The sequence below is a fragment of the Polypterus senegalus genome, chromosome 3 (assembly GCF_016835505.1).
Source record: "Polypterus senegalus isolate Bchr_013 chromosome 3, ASM1683550v1, whole genome shotgun sequence".
In the NCBI taxonomy this organism is placed as follows: Eukaryota; Metazoa; Chordata; class Cladistia; order Polypteriformes; family Polypteridae; genus Polypterus; species Polypterus senegalus.
This window is the reverse complement of record NC_053156.1, coordinates 100,565,231-100,582,985: the sequence shown is the minus strand read 5'-3', so window position 1 is coordinate 100,582,985 and position 17,755 is coordinate 100,565,231. Positions and strand designations below refer to the sequence as shown.

Below are 17,755 nucleotides of genomic sequence, written 5' to 3'. Positions count from 1 at the left end.
ACCAAATTTCTTGAAGATGGGCCCATAAGTAACAGACCCTTGAAAAGTTCAATATGGCGGCCGACAGTGACATCATACCACCGAAATAGTACCAAATTTCAGCCTTCTACCTACACGGGAAGTTGGAGAATTAGTGACTTTGGAAAGTTCAATATGGCGGCTGACAGAGGCGTCATTCCACCGAAATAATTGCGTACATTGGTTTCAGTTAGCGCAGGGAAGCCACCTATCAACTTTCGTGAAGATGGGGCCATGAATAAGAAAGTTCAACATGGCGGACATTGTTGACCGTTATGACCGAAACTTCAATATGGCGGCCAACAGTGGCGTCATACCACTGAAATAAGTACATACATCGGTTTTGGTTAGCGCAGGGAAGCCACCTACCAAATTTCGTGAAGATGGGGTCAGCCTTCTATCTACATGGGAAGTTGGAAAATTAGTAACGTTGGAAAGTTCAATATGGTGGCCGACAGTGGCGTCATACTATAGAAATAAGTATGTACATCGGTTTCGGTTAGCGCAGGGAAGCCGCCTACTAAATTTTGTGAAGATGGGGCCATAAATAAGAAAGTTCAACATGGCTGACGTTGTCGACTGTTATCGACCATTATGACCATTACGTGTAGAATTTCGAAATGAAACCTGCTTTACTTTTGTAAGTAAACTGTAAGGAATAAGCCTGCCAAATTTCAGCCTTCTACCTACACGGGAAGTTGGAGAATTAGTGATGAGTCCGTGAGTGAGTGAGTGAATGAATCAGTGAGGGCTTTGCCTTTTATTAGTATAGATAAAGGTGCACTTGTTTTGTTATACTTTTTGTGAAAGTGTTTATTTGATATTTGAACTTCAGTCTTCACACATTTTACATTTCACATGAACATTTTATCAATTATTACTGTAACTTGAAAAACGTTTCTGTTCTAGTAATGTTTGCAACATTTCTTGCCTTGCATTTCCTGTTATCCTATATTTAAGGTTTAAAGTTTCTTTATTTAGTCATGTTTACACAAGAAAACATGAAATTTGCCTTCTCAGTTGCATCTAATAAACAGACAGAATGAAATGAAACAGACAAATAGAAACAAGAAAGGTTAAGGTAAGGCAGTTAGATAATACATATTTACTCAAAAAAATGTTACAGGATATATATCAAAACCTTAATCATTATCTCCGATATTTCTTATTGAAAAATCATATGGCACTAGGAACAAAGGAGTTTCTGGAGCGATTTGTGTGGGTTTTCAAAGTGACCATCCTTCCTGATTTACTGAGCTTTAGTTCTATATGTAATGGATGACTGTCATCAGTTGAGATGATTTCCAGTTTCTTTAACAATGCCCTCTGACGCACACTAGTCAAATCATCTACATGATCCCCAATAACTTTAGCTGCATTCTTCGTAATCTGTTGGAGCTTTTTTGAGTTTTGGTTTGTCAGACTATTAAACCAGGCAATGAAACTGAAAGTGATGACAGACTGGATGAGACTGCGATAAAAGGACAACATGAGGTCCTTGTCTACTTTAAATAGTTTGAGTTTATGGAGGATAAATAAGCGCTGGTCGTATTTAGAGCATAATTTTTTTGTATTTGTATTCCAGTTAAGATTGTTATCTAGGTAAGTTCCTAAGTATTTATATTCAGTCACTATTTCTACCTCCTTTCCCAGAACTACAATAGGTGAACATGCAGTTTCTGTCTCTTAAAATCAAATATCATTTCTTTGGTCTTTTTTACATTCAGAGTGAGAGAGTTTTTATTGCACCAGTTTTCCATAGAGTCCACTTGATGTAGATAGTGTTTATCCAGGTAATTGTAGAAATGGAGCACACATGAAAGGTATGTATTCCAAATAATGTTATATTATTTACCCTATAGAACTCAAGGCACCTCACACCCAGATAAACAGACTCCAGCTCCGAGAATTTAGCGTCTGACTTAAGCTGCGTTGGTGGGGGATGGGATAGCAGGCTGCTTGCTGGTTGTGCTGATTGACACATTTGCAAACAAAGATGCTGATGAAGAGGTGCGAAGGAATTTAAGGTGGCCCGGCATTACAACTTTCATCTCTTGTTAAAAAGGCTCATTAGTGCTTCTACTTCTCCAGATGTCTGACAACCGCTCATTTTCTTCATTTGTTCTCAGGAATTTCTACATGTGCTTAGTAGAATCCATTCTCACTGACTGCATTATATTCTGATACACTATCTAATTTGCTGAAGAATATAAAGCACTGCAGAGGGTGTTGAAGGCAGCACAGAATATTACAGGTGCACTGCCTTCATTTAGGACCTTAATGCAACACCTGTTGCCTTAGAAAGGGAAAAAGGATAATTGAAGGCCTTAGCCATTCTGCACAGTTGCATTTCTCACATTGCTGCTCGAACCAGTAGATTCTGTATGCAAATCATAATATTAGATTAGGTTATACTTTGCTGAACAGTCACTTGTAAGAACAGCAACTGTAACATATCTGTCTTTGTGTATATGTGTCGGTATCTACAGCATATACAATATCTATCTATATATACTACTTACAGCATGTATTTGTGTTGTATTTTTGTCGGCTGTTCTGAGGAGAAATGCCAATAAGAATTTTGTTGTACTGTATATACATGACAATAAACTTGACTATAAGTAAAACATTTAAGTAGTAGCATTTTTCACATAAACATAAAAAAATTAATATGGGAATTGTACTTGCGAATTAACAATAAGAAGCAATTACTGGCAGTAGATTGTCTGCTATATCTTTCACTTTGGGAAAAATTAGTTCTTGGTCAGAAATACTTTGAGAACCACTGACATATGGTAAATAAAACTAAATTCTGCCTTTCAGTGATATAATTATTTATTTAATAAATTGTAAAAGGGCCCTCCAAGAGTCAAGAAACATGCGAGACCCTGTGAAAAATTAATAATAATGTTGAAGGATTTATTACTATTTAGGGGTTCCTATCTTCTTGATGAAAGAAAAAAGTGCAAACCAGGCTCCATCCATCCATCAATCCTCTTCTGCTTATCCGAGGTCGGGTTGCCGGGGCAGCAGCTTGAGCAGAGATGCACAGACTTCCCTCTCCCCGGCCACTTCCAGGGGAATCCCGAGGCGTTCCCAGGCCAGCCAGGAAACATAGTCCCTACAGCGTGTCCTGGGTCTTCCCTGGGGCCTCCTCCCGGTTGGACGTGCCTGGAACACCTCGCCAGGGAGACGTCCAGGAGGCATTCTGATCAGATGCTCGAGCCACCTCATCTGACTCCTCTTGATGCGGAGGAGCAGCGGCTCTATTCTGAGCACCTCCCGGATGACTGAGCTTCTCACCCTATTTTTAAGGGAAAGCCCAGACACCCTGAGGAGGAAACTCATTTCAGCCACTTGTATTCGCAATCTCGTTCTTTCGGTCACTACCCATAGCTCATGACCATAGGTGAGTGTAGGAGCGTAGATCGACTGGTAAAATGAGAGCTTTGCCTTACGGCTCAGCTCCTTTTTCACCACGACAGACCGATGCAGAGCCCGCATCACTGCGGACGCCGCACTCTATTCTTAGCCCCTCCCAGATGACTGAGCTTCTCACCCAATCTTTGGCTCACAGATCCAAAACACAAAAAAGATGTGGTAGCTGCGTGAAGCATGATTTTAACACAAAAAAAAAAATGCTGTGTGGCATGGCTAATCAGTGCCCCATGGATTGGAACACTGAACACAATTATTTATTTTTACTTATTGCTATTTTGTGGCCATTTGTTGGTTGCAACATCAGTACAGGTAAGCAGACAGCTAGAAGACCACTACCTCTGCAGCTCCATCCCCACTTTTCTCACTGCTTCTGTGGCTGGCAGTGATGCTGTAAAGACATGACAAACACAAGGTATATAGCCGGTAGTGGCAGGTTTTAGCAATTTTTGTAACATCATTACACTGTTGTTTTCCTGTGGCTCTTGGCCGTAAGTAGGAATGACCTCAACTCAGTCAGCCATAAATTGGCACATGACTGTACTGTACTTCACATACCGTTAGAATGTATGAATTATGGCAAAATTAGATTAAAGCCTTTGTTTGATTTGTATAATACTCTGATTTGGCATGTACATCTGTAGACCTTATGTTTAATTTTCTTTAGAATGCACACATATTCATCATCTTTATTATAGTTTTTTCTGTTACCCAAGGACTGCTCATGCTTCTTGATGTTCATATCTGTGCCTGCTATGCCTATATATATATATCATTGAATTCTAAGTGAGTTTCTGCTGCTGTTTTTATTATATTTCTTTACAACCCTCTTCCTGACACACATGAAGTCAGCCTTGGGGTCACATACACAGTTAAACTTGTTTTCTTTCTCTCTTTCTTTCTCAGATCTACCACAGCTTCCATGATGAAGTGGACCTTTATCGTCAACATTGGTGGCGCTGCACAGGACCTTGTCAATCAAGAAAACCTTTCTTTGGCTATGTGAAGCGTTCAATGAACAGGGCTCCTTCATCTAATGATACATGGTGGGAGGAGCATCAGCGTACCTGTGGGGGCAAATTTATTAAAATCAAAGAACCTGAAAATTACAAAAAAGATGAAACTAGCAAAAATGTAGATTCAAAAAGGAAGCCATCAGCAAAAAATCTTTCCAAAAAGAGCCCCTCAAATGATGATAAAGGTAGAGTAATACAAAGTTTTAATTTATTTTCATGGCTTAGAAATGTTTTAATTCTGTTGGGATGTTTTATATTGTTATATCTCTGTATTTTCAGCATAGCACATTTATCTTTCACTCGGATCTTGTACCACTTTAATAAGTTGTTTATTGTCATAGTCAAGTTTAAGTTGCAGTGTCATAGTATTTTGTTATTTAGCAATGCACTGTCTTGATGCCTTTAAATCATCTATGAAATACATTGGTTTTATTGATGTCGGTAATAAGTTGATTTTTTTAAAAACATTTGATTGTACTATACGTACTGGGGGGCTTCGCTCACCAACCCATGGGTTTGTTTTTCCGGAAATACAATTTAAAGAGATTGTTTTTTTTTTTTCATTGGAATTGTTACATATGCATTATGTTCACTTTTACTTTAAAACTTCAGTAAAAACAATATTTGGAATTAACTTTTCTGATATAATTTTTTATGGTCTTCCACTGTTAAATTTTCATCTGCTTTCTTTACCTCTGATTCGTTAACTTCTTGTGGAAGTCCAAATTGCTGCATCATTAAATCTTCTGCATTACTAACATTTCTTTGATGATAGAAGTTCATTTGACTTTTCGGACAATGTTCCTTTGAATGCTTCCCATAATTGTAAAGCATCAAGTGTCGTCTTAATTTGTCAGGCATCATTACAAAAGCAGCATCAGACATCATTTCAAACATATAGCCGTCCGATTTACATAACCCAGCTGCTCGTTCTTGAAAAGTATCATACTTAGTTCCATCTATAGTTAGAACATCTTTATATGATGTTGCTCCTTTCAATTCATGTAACAACAATTTTAAATGAAACCGTTCGATGTCTTTTAGTGATACAATATTTAATCGAGCAACACTTTTGCAATTAATTTTTCTTGTGACATCTCTGCCTATCTGTCAGTCTCTCTATTACGCAGTGCTCTGTCTGTCTGTGTGTTATGGATCTTAAAAATAACATTTATAAGGACACTTGTTCATGTTAATTGCAGTGTCAATTGTTAAAAAATATTTTAAAAGGAGCATCACACATGAAAATATATATATATATATATATATATATATATATATATATATATATAGATTATATAAAATAAACAGCTAAAGGGATAGATATATAGATATATTGAAAGGAAAGGCATTATATGATGGGCAGACAGGGAAGCTGCCGTATAATAATAAAATTACTGTTATTACTATATAGATAAACAGGGAGTTCAGGTAGGCAGGCAGGCAGAGCGGCGAAGGTTAAAAAGAAAAAAAAATACAATTTTCTCCCCAGCGGGGAATTGAACTTTGGTCTCTGAGGCACAGCAAGCCTGGTGCGCTCTGAGTCAGCAAATCTTACCGGTACGCCGCGGAAGCTGATATATCATTCTTGAACCTTTTGTGAAAGTGTTTATTTGATCTTTGAACTTCAGGCTTCACATATTTTATAGTTTATGCTAGGGGTGGGCGGTATGACCAAAATTCTATATCATGGTATTTTTCTAAATTATCCCGGTTTCACGGTATTCGGCGGTATTTTTTTCCCCATGCATGAGTGGATGTTAACCACATTTTCCACTGTAATTACTGGCTAAGAATAACCTATTCCACTGTCAAGAGTATTGTACATTGTACAAAAAAAAAACATTTTAATGTGCACACAAGTATTAATACAGTTTTGCATTTCCCCATAAAGTGATAGTTTTCAAGGAGGTGGCACTAATGGAGAAGGTATCACATTGCATGACAGATGCAGTCAAAATATAGAACCTTTTTATTGAACAAATTTTGCAAAAACAAACTATAATTTTGACAACATATTTTCAACCATACAAAGAGGCATTTAGACTTAGTAAAATATCCAGAAGTGCTTGTCAAAAATTGTATTGCACCGAATATGTCTTAGAAAAGGAATAAATAGTAAATATTTTTTGTAAACCAACTACACTTTCTGTTAATGTTAACAATCTCTGTCCACTGACATGTTAAAGTGACTTTTTAAACAACTTTATCATCATTAAACTGCATAATATTTAAACTAATGAATAATAACAATAAAATAAATAATAGTATTATGACTGATAATTTCACTATTACTTCAAGACTTCAAGCCCAGGTGCATTACACAGTATTCACTAAATTAAAATAAAATGAAACAAGTGCAACTTGGTGATGACATCTTTACCAACTGAACCATCATTTAGGCAAACTGCATTAATATGGACCTTGCTTCAAGCTAAGCTATACTGGGAAGAAAAAAAACAAACTATATGTCGATAACAAAGTCAATATTTCCACTTTATTCTCGCCGTTTATGTTGAGATTAAAGTCGACATTTCCACCTTATTCTCATAGTTTACTTCATAATTAAAGTAGAATGTCGTAAACTAAACTTCTTCCTAAAATCAATTTTTAATCAATTACTTATTTTAGCCTGTCATAAATTAATGCAGCACATTAAATGCTTTGTGTTACGTTCCCCGACCCAGTGGTTAATCACTACGCTTCTTAAACTGACTTCCTCCGCACTAAGAGAAGACAGCAATCACCATACAGAATCCATTCACTTCATGATATTCCTGCTTTCTGAAAATTTAGAATGCTAAGATAAATACTTGATATCATTTTCATGATGAAATGCATTAAAACAGGTATTACACATGCACGGTAGTGAGGCGGTAGTGTTGCTCCCTCACAGTAAGGGGTCCCTTGGTGTATGTTCAGTGTAGAGAACTTTATGGCAGGTGTGACGAGGCTCCAAAAAACTGGATGTATGAATAGCTATCGCACAGGTTTAACTTAAATATTGTGCAAATGTTGGGCTTCTGATCTGCTGGTCGGAGACACAAACACAGAATTCAATGCATGTTCTTCTGAGCGGGCTATCTTTATTGCATGCATGCTGTCTCTATCTGACGTACCAAAACCCCAGTTTCTTTTTCCTTCCTTCCTTTTTCTTTCACCACATAACCAATCGCCACATGATAAACATCTTTGTGAAATTAAAACTAGTTATAAACTTAGCCCACGGAACTTTAAAAATATTTTCGTTATACATGTTTAATTATGCCATCCATTCAGAGTTGCGCCCATCTCTGAACGAGTCGCCAGCACATCGCAGGATGAATACAAGCAATACATACACTAGCAGGGTCAATATAGAAAAACAAAACCCCACATCCTACATGACTTTGAAAGGAAACTGAAGCATGCAGAGTAAACCCACCAGAAAAACATGCAAATGCAAGGCAGGCACGCCGCTGTGCCCCCATATGATTAATGCATGCTTTAATGCATTTCACCATGAAAATTATATTAAGTATTTATCTTAGCATTCTAAATGTTCAGAGAGCAGGAAGATCATGAAGTGAAAGTATTCTGTGCGGCGATCGCTGCCGGCGCCTCCTCTTAGTGCAAGAAGAAGTCAGTTTAAGACTCACTTAACACAAAGCATTTAATGTGCTATATAACTTATGACGGGGTTTGAGAAAATCTAGTAAATTATTCATTTTACGATGAAGTTTAGTTTATGAGAATAAAGTCAACATGTCGTCACACTATTACACAGTACCCAGGTACATTACACTGTATTGAAAAAGAAAAAAAAAGTACAACTTGGCTTGCAGTATTATCCAGTAGTATAGAAACAATATTTACACATCTGACCTTTTACAACTAAAGTTATCTCCAGGCGATGGACGTGACTCCTTTTTTTTTGGCAAAAGTTCTTCTGTTCATCATGTTCAACTTTACTTTTAGTTCAGTTTTGGAATGCTCTCTGTCCATTTTCACCGCGCGGTGCTACCGCCCACTATTTTGTGGTGTAGCAGTGAAAAAGGTCCCCATTTGAACAGTTTCCCGCTGCGCCACGTTCCGAACGTTGTTTAGGCAATTTAAACCGGTGTTGCGGTATAAGAAAAATCCATATCATAAAAAAAATAAAAAACGGTTTTCGGTATGAACCGGTGTACCGCCCAGCACTAGTTTATGCCTACATTTTGTAACATTTATTACTAAAATATGAAATAGTTTCTGTTTTAACAATGTGTTTACACAGATTACTGTAGAAACGGAGTACATATGAAATGCGTGTGTTCCAAATAACAATCTATTATTTCCACTCTAAAACTCCACTTCACTCCCAGATAATCAATCAAGGCATGAGCTGGGAGAAGTTGGTGGGGGGGATGGAATAGCTGGCTGCTTGCAGCTTGTCTTTATTGGCACATTTAGACGACAAAAGACGCTGGTGGAGAGGCACAAACGGTTTTAAGGTGGGCCGGATCTACGAGTTTTTTCGTAGACTCTGGTAATTCTAGTGTTAAAAAGACAGGCTCAGTTATAGATAGCACTCTGGACCCTCTGGAGATAGTAGTGGGGGAGAGAATGAATACAAAACAGATTATGAACAATGCTGTACATCCTCTTTCTGACACACTAACACTGAGAACTTTCAGCCAATGTGTTTCTAGAACCGCTACTGGGACTCCTTTATACTAACAGCAATACGTCTTCATAATGTGTCACTGTGACCGCCAAGTCAGAAGTTTTTCTTTTTAATATTGTTCCTTTTTTGTCATTCTGGTGTATGTTGTCCATAGTGTGTTTTTGTTGGTCTGTCTACCTCTTTTATCTATTTCTATAATGAACTTGAGTAAAAAGCTGAATTTTCCCCTGAGGACAAATACAGTTCTGCCTATTGAGGACAAATACAGTTCTGCCTATCTAAATATTTTAATCTTTTGTTGTTTTTTCCCTTACAACTGAAGAAAAAGTGAGTTTTCTTTTGTCTCCCCTTTTATGCTAAATTGGCCAAGTATTTAGAAAAAAATAAGTTAGCACTATACAATGAAAGGTATTACAAATAGGGCTGTGTATTGGCAAGAATTTTAAAATACTATATGTATCATAATACAGGGGTTTATGATTCAGTATATTGTGATATATTGCAATACTGTAAGCAAGGTGATATATTGCAGTTTTCTTTAAATCTAAATTTAGAAAAACTGTCATAGTATAAAGAATACACCAAAATATGGGTAAAATCTGAGCAAAAACGAGTTTACTTTTTTATGCAATCAGAACAGTGGGTTCTGCAACTGCATTTATCACAGTCCCTATAACTTCAGACATCATAGCAATACCTTTTGTGCAATCTGAGGAAAGGAATTAACATGTTCCTATATCACTAAAATTGTACTTTTTGATCCTGCTTTAAAGGTTCACAGTATGCCACCCTATGTTTCAAGTAGTTTATAAGAAAATGCATAAGAACATAGCACTGCAATCTGAACACGGAATTAACATTTGTTACAGTATATCAGTAAAAAATAAAAGTGCTTGCAGGATTCTTTAGGTAAACAAATTAAGAAAATTAAAAAAGTCAAACAGTGTTACATATAAATACAGATAGTGTGTGTGTGTGTGTATATATATATATATATATATATATATATATATATATATATATATATATATACACACACACACAGTAATCCCTCCTTGATCGCTGGGGTTGCGTTCCAGAACCCTCCGCGACAGGTGAAAATCCGCAAAGTAGAAACCATATGTTTGTATGGTTATTTTTATATATTTTAAGCCCTTAGAAACTCTCCCACACTGTTTATAAATATTCCCCGCACAGTTATACAGCATAAACCCTTTGTATTCTCTTACAGTTGTGGCCAAAATTATTAGGCCCCCTTATGAAATTAGGCAACACTCCCGATTCCAATATGAAAATGACCATTAACAACAAATGTTTGTTTTTTAAAGCGTATCTGTGTCCAAAATAACAAGGTCCACTAATTGTAGTTTGGATATTTTACTGACACACTGAGTGGAAACAAGAAAGGGCAAAAATGAGACATCCAAAATTATTAGCCCCATGCCCATTAATAGTCAATACTGTACCCTTTTTGAGCCACAACTGACAATAATCTATTAGAGTAGGTCTTTGCTAGATTAGCACAGGTCTCCTGAGGGATTTTGGTCCATTCCTCCATTGCAAATTGTTCTAGCTGGTCCAAATTGTGTGGTTTCCGAGCATGGACATTCACGTTCACATTCCCACATTCAATGGGATTGAGGTCTGGGCTCTGTGCGGGCCACTCCAAGATCTTGGTTTTGGTATCCTTGAAAAACTGTTGAACTAATTTTGATGTATGCTTTGGGTCATTGTCTTGTTGGAAGACCCAGCGACGACCTAAGCCTAGACTACGAGCAGATTTCTGCATATTCTCCCTCAGAATGTCAACATAATTTTCTTTTTTCACGATGCCATGCACCCGAACAAGGCTCCCTGTGCCCGAGGCTGCAAAACAGCCCCACAGCATGATGCTTCCACCACCATGTTTAACTGTGGCAACTGTGTTCCTAGGGTTGAAGGCCTGTCCCTTTCTTCGCCAAAAATAAGCAACATCCATGTGCCCAAACAGTTCCAGTTTAGTCTCATCAGACCAAAGCACAGACTTCCAAAAATCATCTTTACATTTCAAATGTTCACGGGCAAACCTCAGTCGGGCTGTGATGTGCCGCTCTTTGAGTAAAGGGGTTCTTCTGGGACGATGGCCGTGAAGCCCTCACAACTGTGTTCCTTGAAACATCAACTCCAGAAGAGGCCAGGTCAGCAACAATCATCTTGGCAGATGTCCGGGATTCCTTGCTGACATCTCTGACTATTTTTCTCTCCAGAGTTCTTGAAATCTTGCGCTTACGGCCACGGCCAGGTTTGTTTCTAACAGAATTTGTCTCCTTGTACTTGGCAATGATGCAACGTACAGCAGTTCTAGACACTGTGAATCGCTTGGAAATGGCAGTGTAGCCTTGCCCCTTATCATGAGCCTCTACTATCTTCTTTCTGAGCTCCAGACTGATTTCCTTTGTCTTTGGCATGGTCAGTAACAGTAGTCCCTCTCGTGTTCAAGAGCCCTGTTCCTTGGGAGTCTTTTTATGCTGATTGAGTGTTGTTAGGAAGCCAATTGACTGAAGGTGTTGTTAGGAAGCCAATTGATTGCACAGGTGTGGTTTCAAAGGTGATTGGTTAATTAGTGTAGGTGTGTTTTGAAAGCAAACATTAACATGGGGCTAATATTTTTGACCACCCCATTTTTTACTATATTTGATATAAAACAAGACTAAAAATATATTTTATATTACAAAATGTATCAAAAGTTAGTAAATAGCACTGGTGGATGTTTGATTATATCAAGTTTCATCAATGTTGCAAACTTTGGGAAGAAGTTTAGGAAAATGTTCCATGATATATATATGATGATTTATATATATATATAAAATTATTCTCTAAAGGTTCACATTCTATTGTAGTATGTAGGCCATTTTTTAATTTTTCAATGTCAAGTAGTATAATAAAATAAAATAAAATAAAAGAAAGTACTCATGCTCCTGTTCCTGCCACCAACTGAGAGGGTTTTCTTGGAGTGGCAAAGGGTTTTTTTCTCTAAGACCTCTTGATCTCAGCTGCAGCAGTGGCCTGTGCAGATTCTGGTGTAGCATTATCTTTCGCAGGAGCAATTGCAGCTCCAAGCAAGTCAGCCAGTCTACATGAACTCCTTGGTCTTTTCATGGGTGATTGTGACATAGAGGAAGAGCCATACTTGTAGTAAGGTGGGTGATCAGCCTCCTGTGAGTCAAAGTTGAATCTGACATAAGGTTCAAAACCACTTTAAACTCCTATCCCTGGTTGTGGAGCATTCAAAACACATTTGGTATTGACTTAATGGGTTGCTTGAAAATTTGAAGCAAGAGTCATTCCATGTACAGTACATCATGAAATCTTCGTCATTTCCCTGGTAGGTAATTTGAATTGTTATAGGCCTGCAATTCAGATCTTAGCTGTGGTAGTCATGAATCCGTTTTCTAATTTCATTTAGAGCTTCGATCTTTTTTTTTTTTTTTTAAAAAGAACTGACAGTGAACCTTTTTATCTGTTTGATCTCTTTCCTTGCCTCCAAACTTTTGTCTCACTTATTACAGCTAATATAAAAAATAACAAATGATGTATAAGAAGCAATTGTACATTAAATGAAAATTTGATTATATTTCTTTGAATTGTAACTTTGCAGTATGTTTTAGTAAATATACTGCTCCTTTGTGGTTTGCATTAATTACAAGGAAAGTATGCGTGATATTTAAGTCTCTTTACATTACAGAAGCTGTTATCTAAACAAGTATATTTATAATATTTATTTTCTTTCACACTATTTAGGCATAAAGCGTGGTGTGGATATCCGAACAGTCATCCCCTTCAGTGGAAAAGGAGTAGTTTTAGGTGGCAATACATCCAAACCACCTGAAATGAAGTCCACTCCACCCTCCCAGGGACCTCCAGTAGCAGCTGTGGATGACAAAAGGGAATGTTCTATCCCCAAAACTACTGATACAACAAAGGCCACATCCAGTATGACTATCACTGCAGCGTGGCTGAAAAGCGGCACAAACATCCTAGCAAAACAACCACAACCCACTGGCAAAAAGTCAGTTGCCAATGTCAGTGCTTTTCGGAATGTTAATGGATCACCAATTAGAGTTTCAACAAGTGGGAATATTCATTTCCAAAGCCATCGGAATAATTTAGTAGGAGGACATCATAGTGCCACCACTGAACCACGTAACACGAAAACTGTTCAGTCATTGGAAAAGCCTGGAACAAGTCTAAGCACGAGCACCCTTTCAAACATTAAAAAGCTTGACAGCCCTATTAAGCCGAGTCAGAGGTCACTTTTTGATTCATATTTTAAAAATCCTAGTGTAGCAGAAAAAAATACAACAAGCAGAAATACTGAAGATAAGAAAATGGAAAAGTCATCACAAAACACTGTCAAAGATGTAAAACAACAATCACCCAAAGACTCTGTTGATTCCAAATACTTCAAATCTAAAGATTTTACTGGAACAGCAAGCAGTATTCCAAATCCCAGAAAGAGGCCCCATGAAGAAAGCCACTGTAATCAGATTTCTGATTTTTTTTCCAAAAATAAAAATATGGCCGATAAACAACAGAGTGCTAGTACAAGCCAAAACTACAACCTTCCTTCTGGTGATCCTGAACCAAGGTTTCAGGAGGGTGTTAGAGTGAATTGCCCTGTTTGTCGGGTTAGTGTTCTGGAATCCACAATTAATAGCCATTTAGATTCTTGCCTTCTGTTGGGCCTTTCTTAGATCTTTTTGTCTTGCCTTCAAAGTTCTTTAAGTACATGCTTTAAACTCGTATATATATTTTTTGCAAATATTCCATAAATGCATTCCTCAGGACACCACTCTCACTACTTTTAGAAAAGTTCAAATATTTTAGGGATTGAAAAGACAAGCTTTCTGTGTTTTAATATCATTCTTGTTATTGAGGAGATTACAGAATCATGCTGTGCTCTTTTGCAGTGTGTTCTAATGGGGCCTTAAAAGTAGGTTGTGTAGCACTGAGTAACCATTTTAAAATTCTTAACAGTTGCTTAGAGGCTAAACGGAATGAAGTCTACTTCTAATTAAGAAAATTTGGCAGCACCACTTGAAATTGCTCATTCTGTCTTTAATAATGAACCAAGAATTCAGGGTAACAAAAGTCGCATAGTATGCATTCCTCAGCTGTTTTAAATAATATTTATTAAAAACAAAGTACCCCGAGTCAGCTTTAATCAAGCCAAGGAATAGTCTGTTCAAGCTTCTTGTTTTTTTAATCTGATATGTGAGCTGCCACTGGGATTCTGTTTAGATCAGAAGCTGCCAAACACCCTGAGGTTACTTCTTTTGTTTATTGGATTTCCTTTCAACCAAGGGTTAGTTCTAGTTAAATGACCAACTTTGCATGTAAGAATGATGGATTTTATTGTTTGTTGGTTAGGAATGAACCTAGGGTATTTATGATTCTTTATTTCATTGTTACATGTTCCTTAAAAAGCAAATATTTATACTAGACGCAGTAGAAAGTGATAGTTAAAGTAATTGTTTGCACCCATATAAAACATATTGATTTAAAAAAAAAACAAAAAAAAAACCTAAATTGTAAAAGTCGTATCGAAATAGGCTTTGGGTCTTTAATAGACTGTTAATAAAAACAGTTGAATTCCTATGAACCCATTTTGAATTAATAAACTAATTTAACTCAATAGAATTCAATAGAAGACACACTGGTGCAGCAAGAAATCTTTTAAGTATTAGAAGTGCACATAATTATTAAGATTTAAGAAGTTTTATCTTCAGAATTATTACTAAAATTGCTTGATCTTTTCATTATTTTGATGGTATCTTTTAAATTATTAGCATTTATTCAATTACATATTTTAATATTTGGAGAATCTCTCCTGAGCTTAGACAGACTGACATAAGCATTCATTAACTGCACGGCCAGACAAGTAGGTTTGATTGGTTGGACAGATTGGGCTAATAAGATCGATGCTACTTTACCAGAATATCTTTTATATTTACTGTAAAATATGAAAGTTTTTTCCAGTTGTTTTGTTTTTAATAATTGAACTTCAATTCTATAATGTGTATTGTTTAAAATAAATATTTATTTACTAAACAGTTTTGTTACATATTCTTATTAAGCTCCAAACTATATTACCAATGGCAAAGTTTGAAGTTACTAAAATAAACAAGTACTTATGCAAACAGTTGCAGTGGTTAGGTGAAAAGTTTTCAATGTTCATTTTTGTTTTTTCCTTTATATTGAAATCTCTTTATAGCCTCTTGTGGTTTCCATAATTTATCATGATGTTCAAAACAATTTCGGGTAGTTAAGCGTCATTGCTAAAATGTGTCTGAGCTTCTAAAATGTGATGTAATGCCTCTGAAGAGCATAGAAAATGTATTATTTTCATCATTTGATAAGTTTTGCACTACACACTGAACTCTAATGTGTTTTATTTTTGAGGTGCTGTTTTTTATCAACTTTGAATGTTGTTTCATACATTTTACAGAGAGTGTTAGTGGAAACAAATGTGTTAAGAAATAACTATTCTATTACATATTTGTTTTGATTCAGTTTTTTCATATGACTCTCATACGAATGAATAAGATAATCACAATGTTAATATGTGCATGCTTTTATCTCTAAACTTGCATAATGCATGTTATAGTTCAACTTTTATTAGGCTGATTTACTCTGTGTCCCCACAGTAATACAGTACACACTTTATGAACTACTTTTGAGAGTATAATAAGTGTGACATATGACAGATGACTATTCAGTCCATCAAGCTCATTTAGTTGGTGCCACTATGAAGGAATTGTTTTGGGTCTTTCCCCTTTCCATTTAACATCTTCAGATAGAGAAGTTCGTTCCTAATCCAACACCCCTGAGTCGAAAGTAAATACTTGATCAGTTGAGCAACAGTGAACTCCCATTCCTTAGGTGAGGAAGTGAGCCTCTGACTTCTGGACTGCATCTGGGAGGGTATCCTATTACACAACAGCTGGGTCCTCAGTTTCAGTTTTGTTCCCCTCGTACTTCTAATTGCAGTCAACTAATAGCTGAAATGATCCCAGTATTTCATCCAGCTACTACACATTCAATTACATGACTCAGTACTTTGTTCCTAATTCCCACATCCCATTATAGAAAATATGATTCCTCCTTCTTAAATGCACTGCCCCATATCTTCCATGGGTGCCTGAATATGCCATTCACTATTTACTTGAAAGAAATTTCTTTGTTTAAGACTTAAGAGGTTAATAGTAAATTCCTTTGCTTGTTATATTAAGAGTTGTCCTTTAATTCCAAGCTGCACTTGCTTTGACTGCTCTACACATTTTCTAGAGCTGCTATATATATCTTATATATAACCGTCTACGCGTGGAAGTATGTGTGTCTGTCTGGCCTAAAAGTGAGTGGTGGAGTCAGGGTAAGGGCTGTGCCTCCGCAGAAACAGAAAACTCGCTTAGCCACTAATAACACAAGTAAGGCCAGCATGTCAGCAAAATGAAACGTCAGAAGAAAGACAAAGTCGCTTAGATGCTAACATCGGCAAAATGGTATCCCTTTTACTGTTCCTCCTGCCGCTAATGCACACGCAAGGTGACCACATCTGCAAAATGAAACCTCTGAAGAAAGACAAAGTTGTTTATCCACTAACATTGGCAAAATGGTATCCTTTTTATGTTTCCTCCCGCCACTAATGCACAAGTGATGCAAGCACCTCAGCAAAACGAATCATCCTAGGAGAGAGATGCCCAGAGTAGTTCCTTTCAGAGACCTGACACTCTACATTTCAATTTTTTTTTTGACGATTTCAATAGTTTCTATGAAACTAGCAGATTTGCACAATTTTTCAGACACAGTCCGACTAGTGTACTGTAAAGTCTAATAACACTGTATCTTGATTTATATATCAACAGTTTTTACAATTTAGCCTTTTGGTTGCCTGTCTTTCCCCCCATTCCTTAGACAAAGGGAATGTCTGTGTCAATGTAAACTTGCTTTGTTAAGGACAACACCACATGTCTGCCGTGTTTGTTGGGACGATGTCATTCCCTTCTCACCTCTCCTTTTTTCTACCTTGAGCATCACTCTGTAGAAGAACTGGCAAAGTGTAGATTAATGTGAATTGTGGAATAGTAAAAAGATTATAATGTGCCCAGTGGCATCAGAATACTCTCCCTAATAATACAGATAGTTAACAGATTGTTACCGGAGCCATTAGTTGTGTAGTCCAATCTTGTGTGTATTGATCACTTGGGAAGTGGTCATATGTATTCTTTTTTTTTTTTTTCTCTTTGGACCAGTTGGGAAAGAAAACAATGGAAAAAGCTTAAAGAAACGGAGTGATAGCCAATGTCAAATCCAAAGTCCTATTTAAAAGAAACATCATACCCTAGGTTTATTGTATTTGGACTGTACTATCATAAGATGACTCAATTTTAATCCTTACTACACTGTTGCTGGGGTTTGTTTTGTTTTTAAGTACTTTCTCTGTAGGCATGTCATGGGGCTTTGTGAACTGTGGTAAGTGAGGCAAATTGAGGGAGGCCTGGGGAACAGGGAGAAAGAGAGCAAGTTACTTGTTAAATATTTTTTTTTTTGCTCAAACAAGTAATAGGCTCATTAGCCATAATACCTGGAAATAATACGA

At 36.8% G+C, this 17,755-nt stretch overlaps 1 protein-coding gene across 1 annotated transcript in view; it reads left to right on the top strand.

Moving 5' to 3' along the window:
* The window catches only part of sprtn (SprT-like N-terminal domain), a 35,331-nt gene extending 20,122 nt beyond the window's left edge, over positions 1–15,209 (top strand). Inside the window, exons 4-5 of the mRNA XM_039747677.1 lie at positions 4,363–4,657; positions 12,898–15,209. Coding sequence (XP_039603611.1) covers positions 4,363–4,657; positions 12,898–13,850 — 1,248 coding nt within the window. The 3' untranslated portion in view covers positions 13,851–15,209. The remainder of the gene's footprint in view (positions 1–4,362; positions 4,658–12,897) is intronic.
* Positions 15,210–17,755: the final 2,546 nt, after the last annotated feature.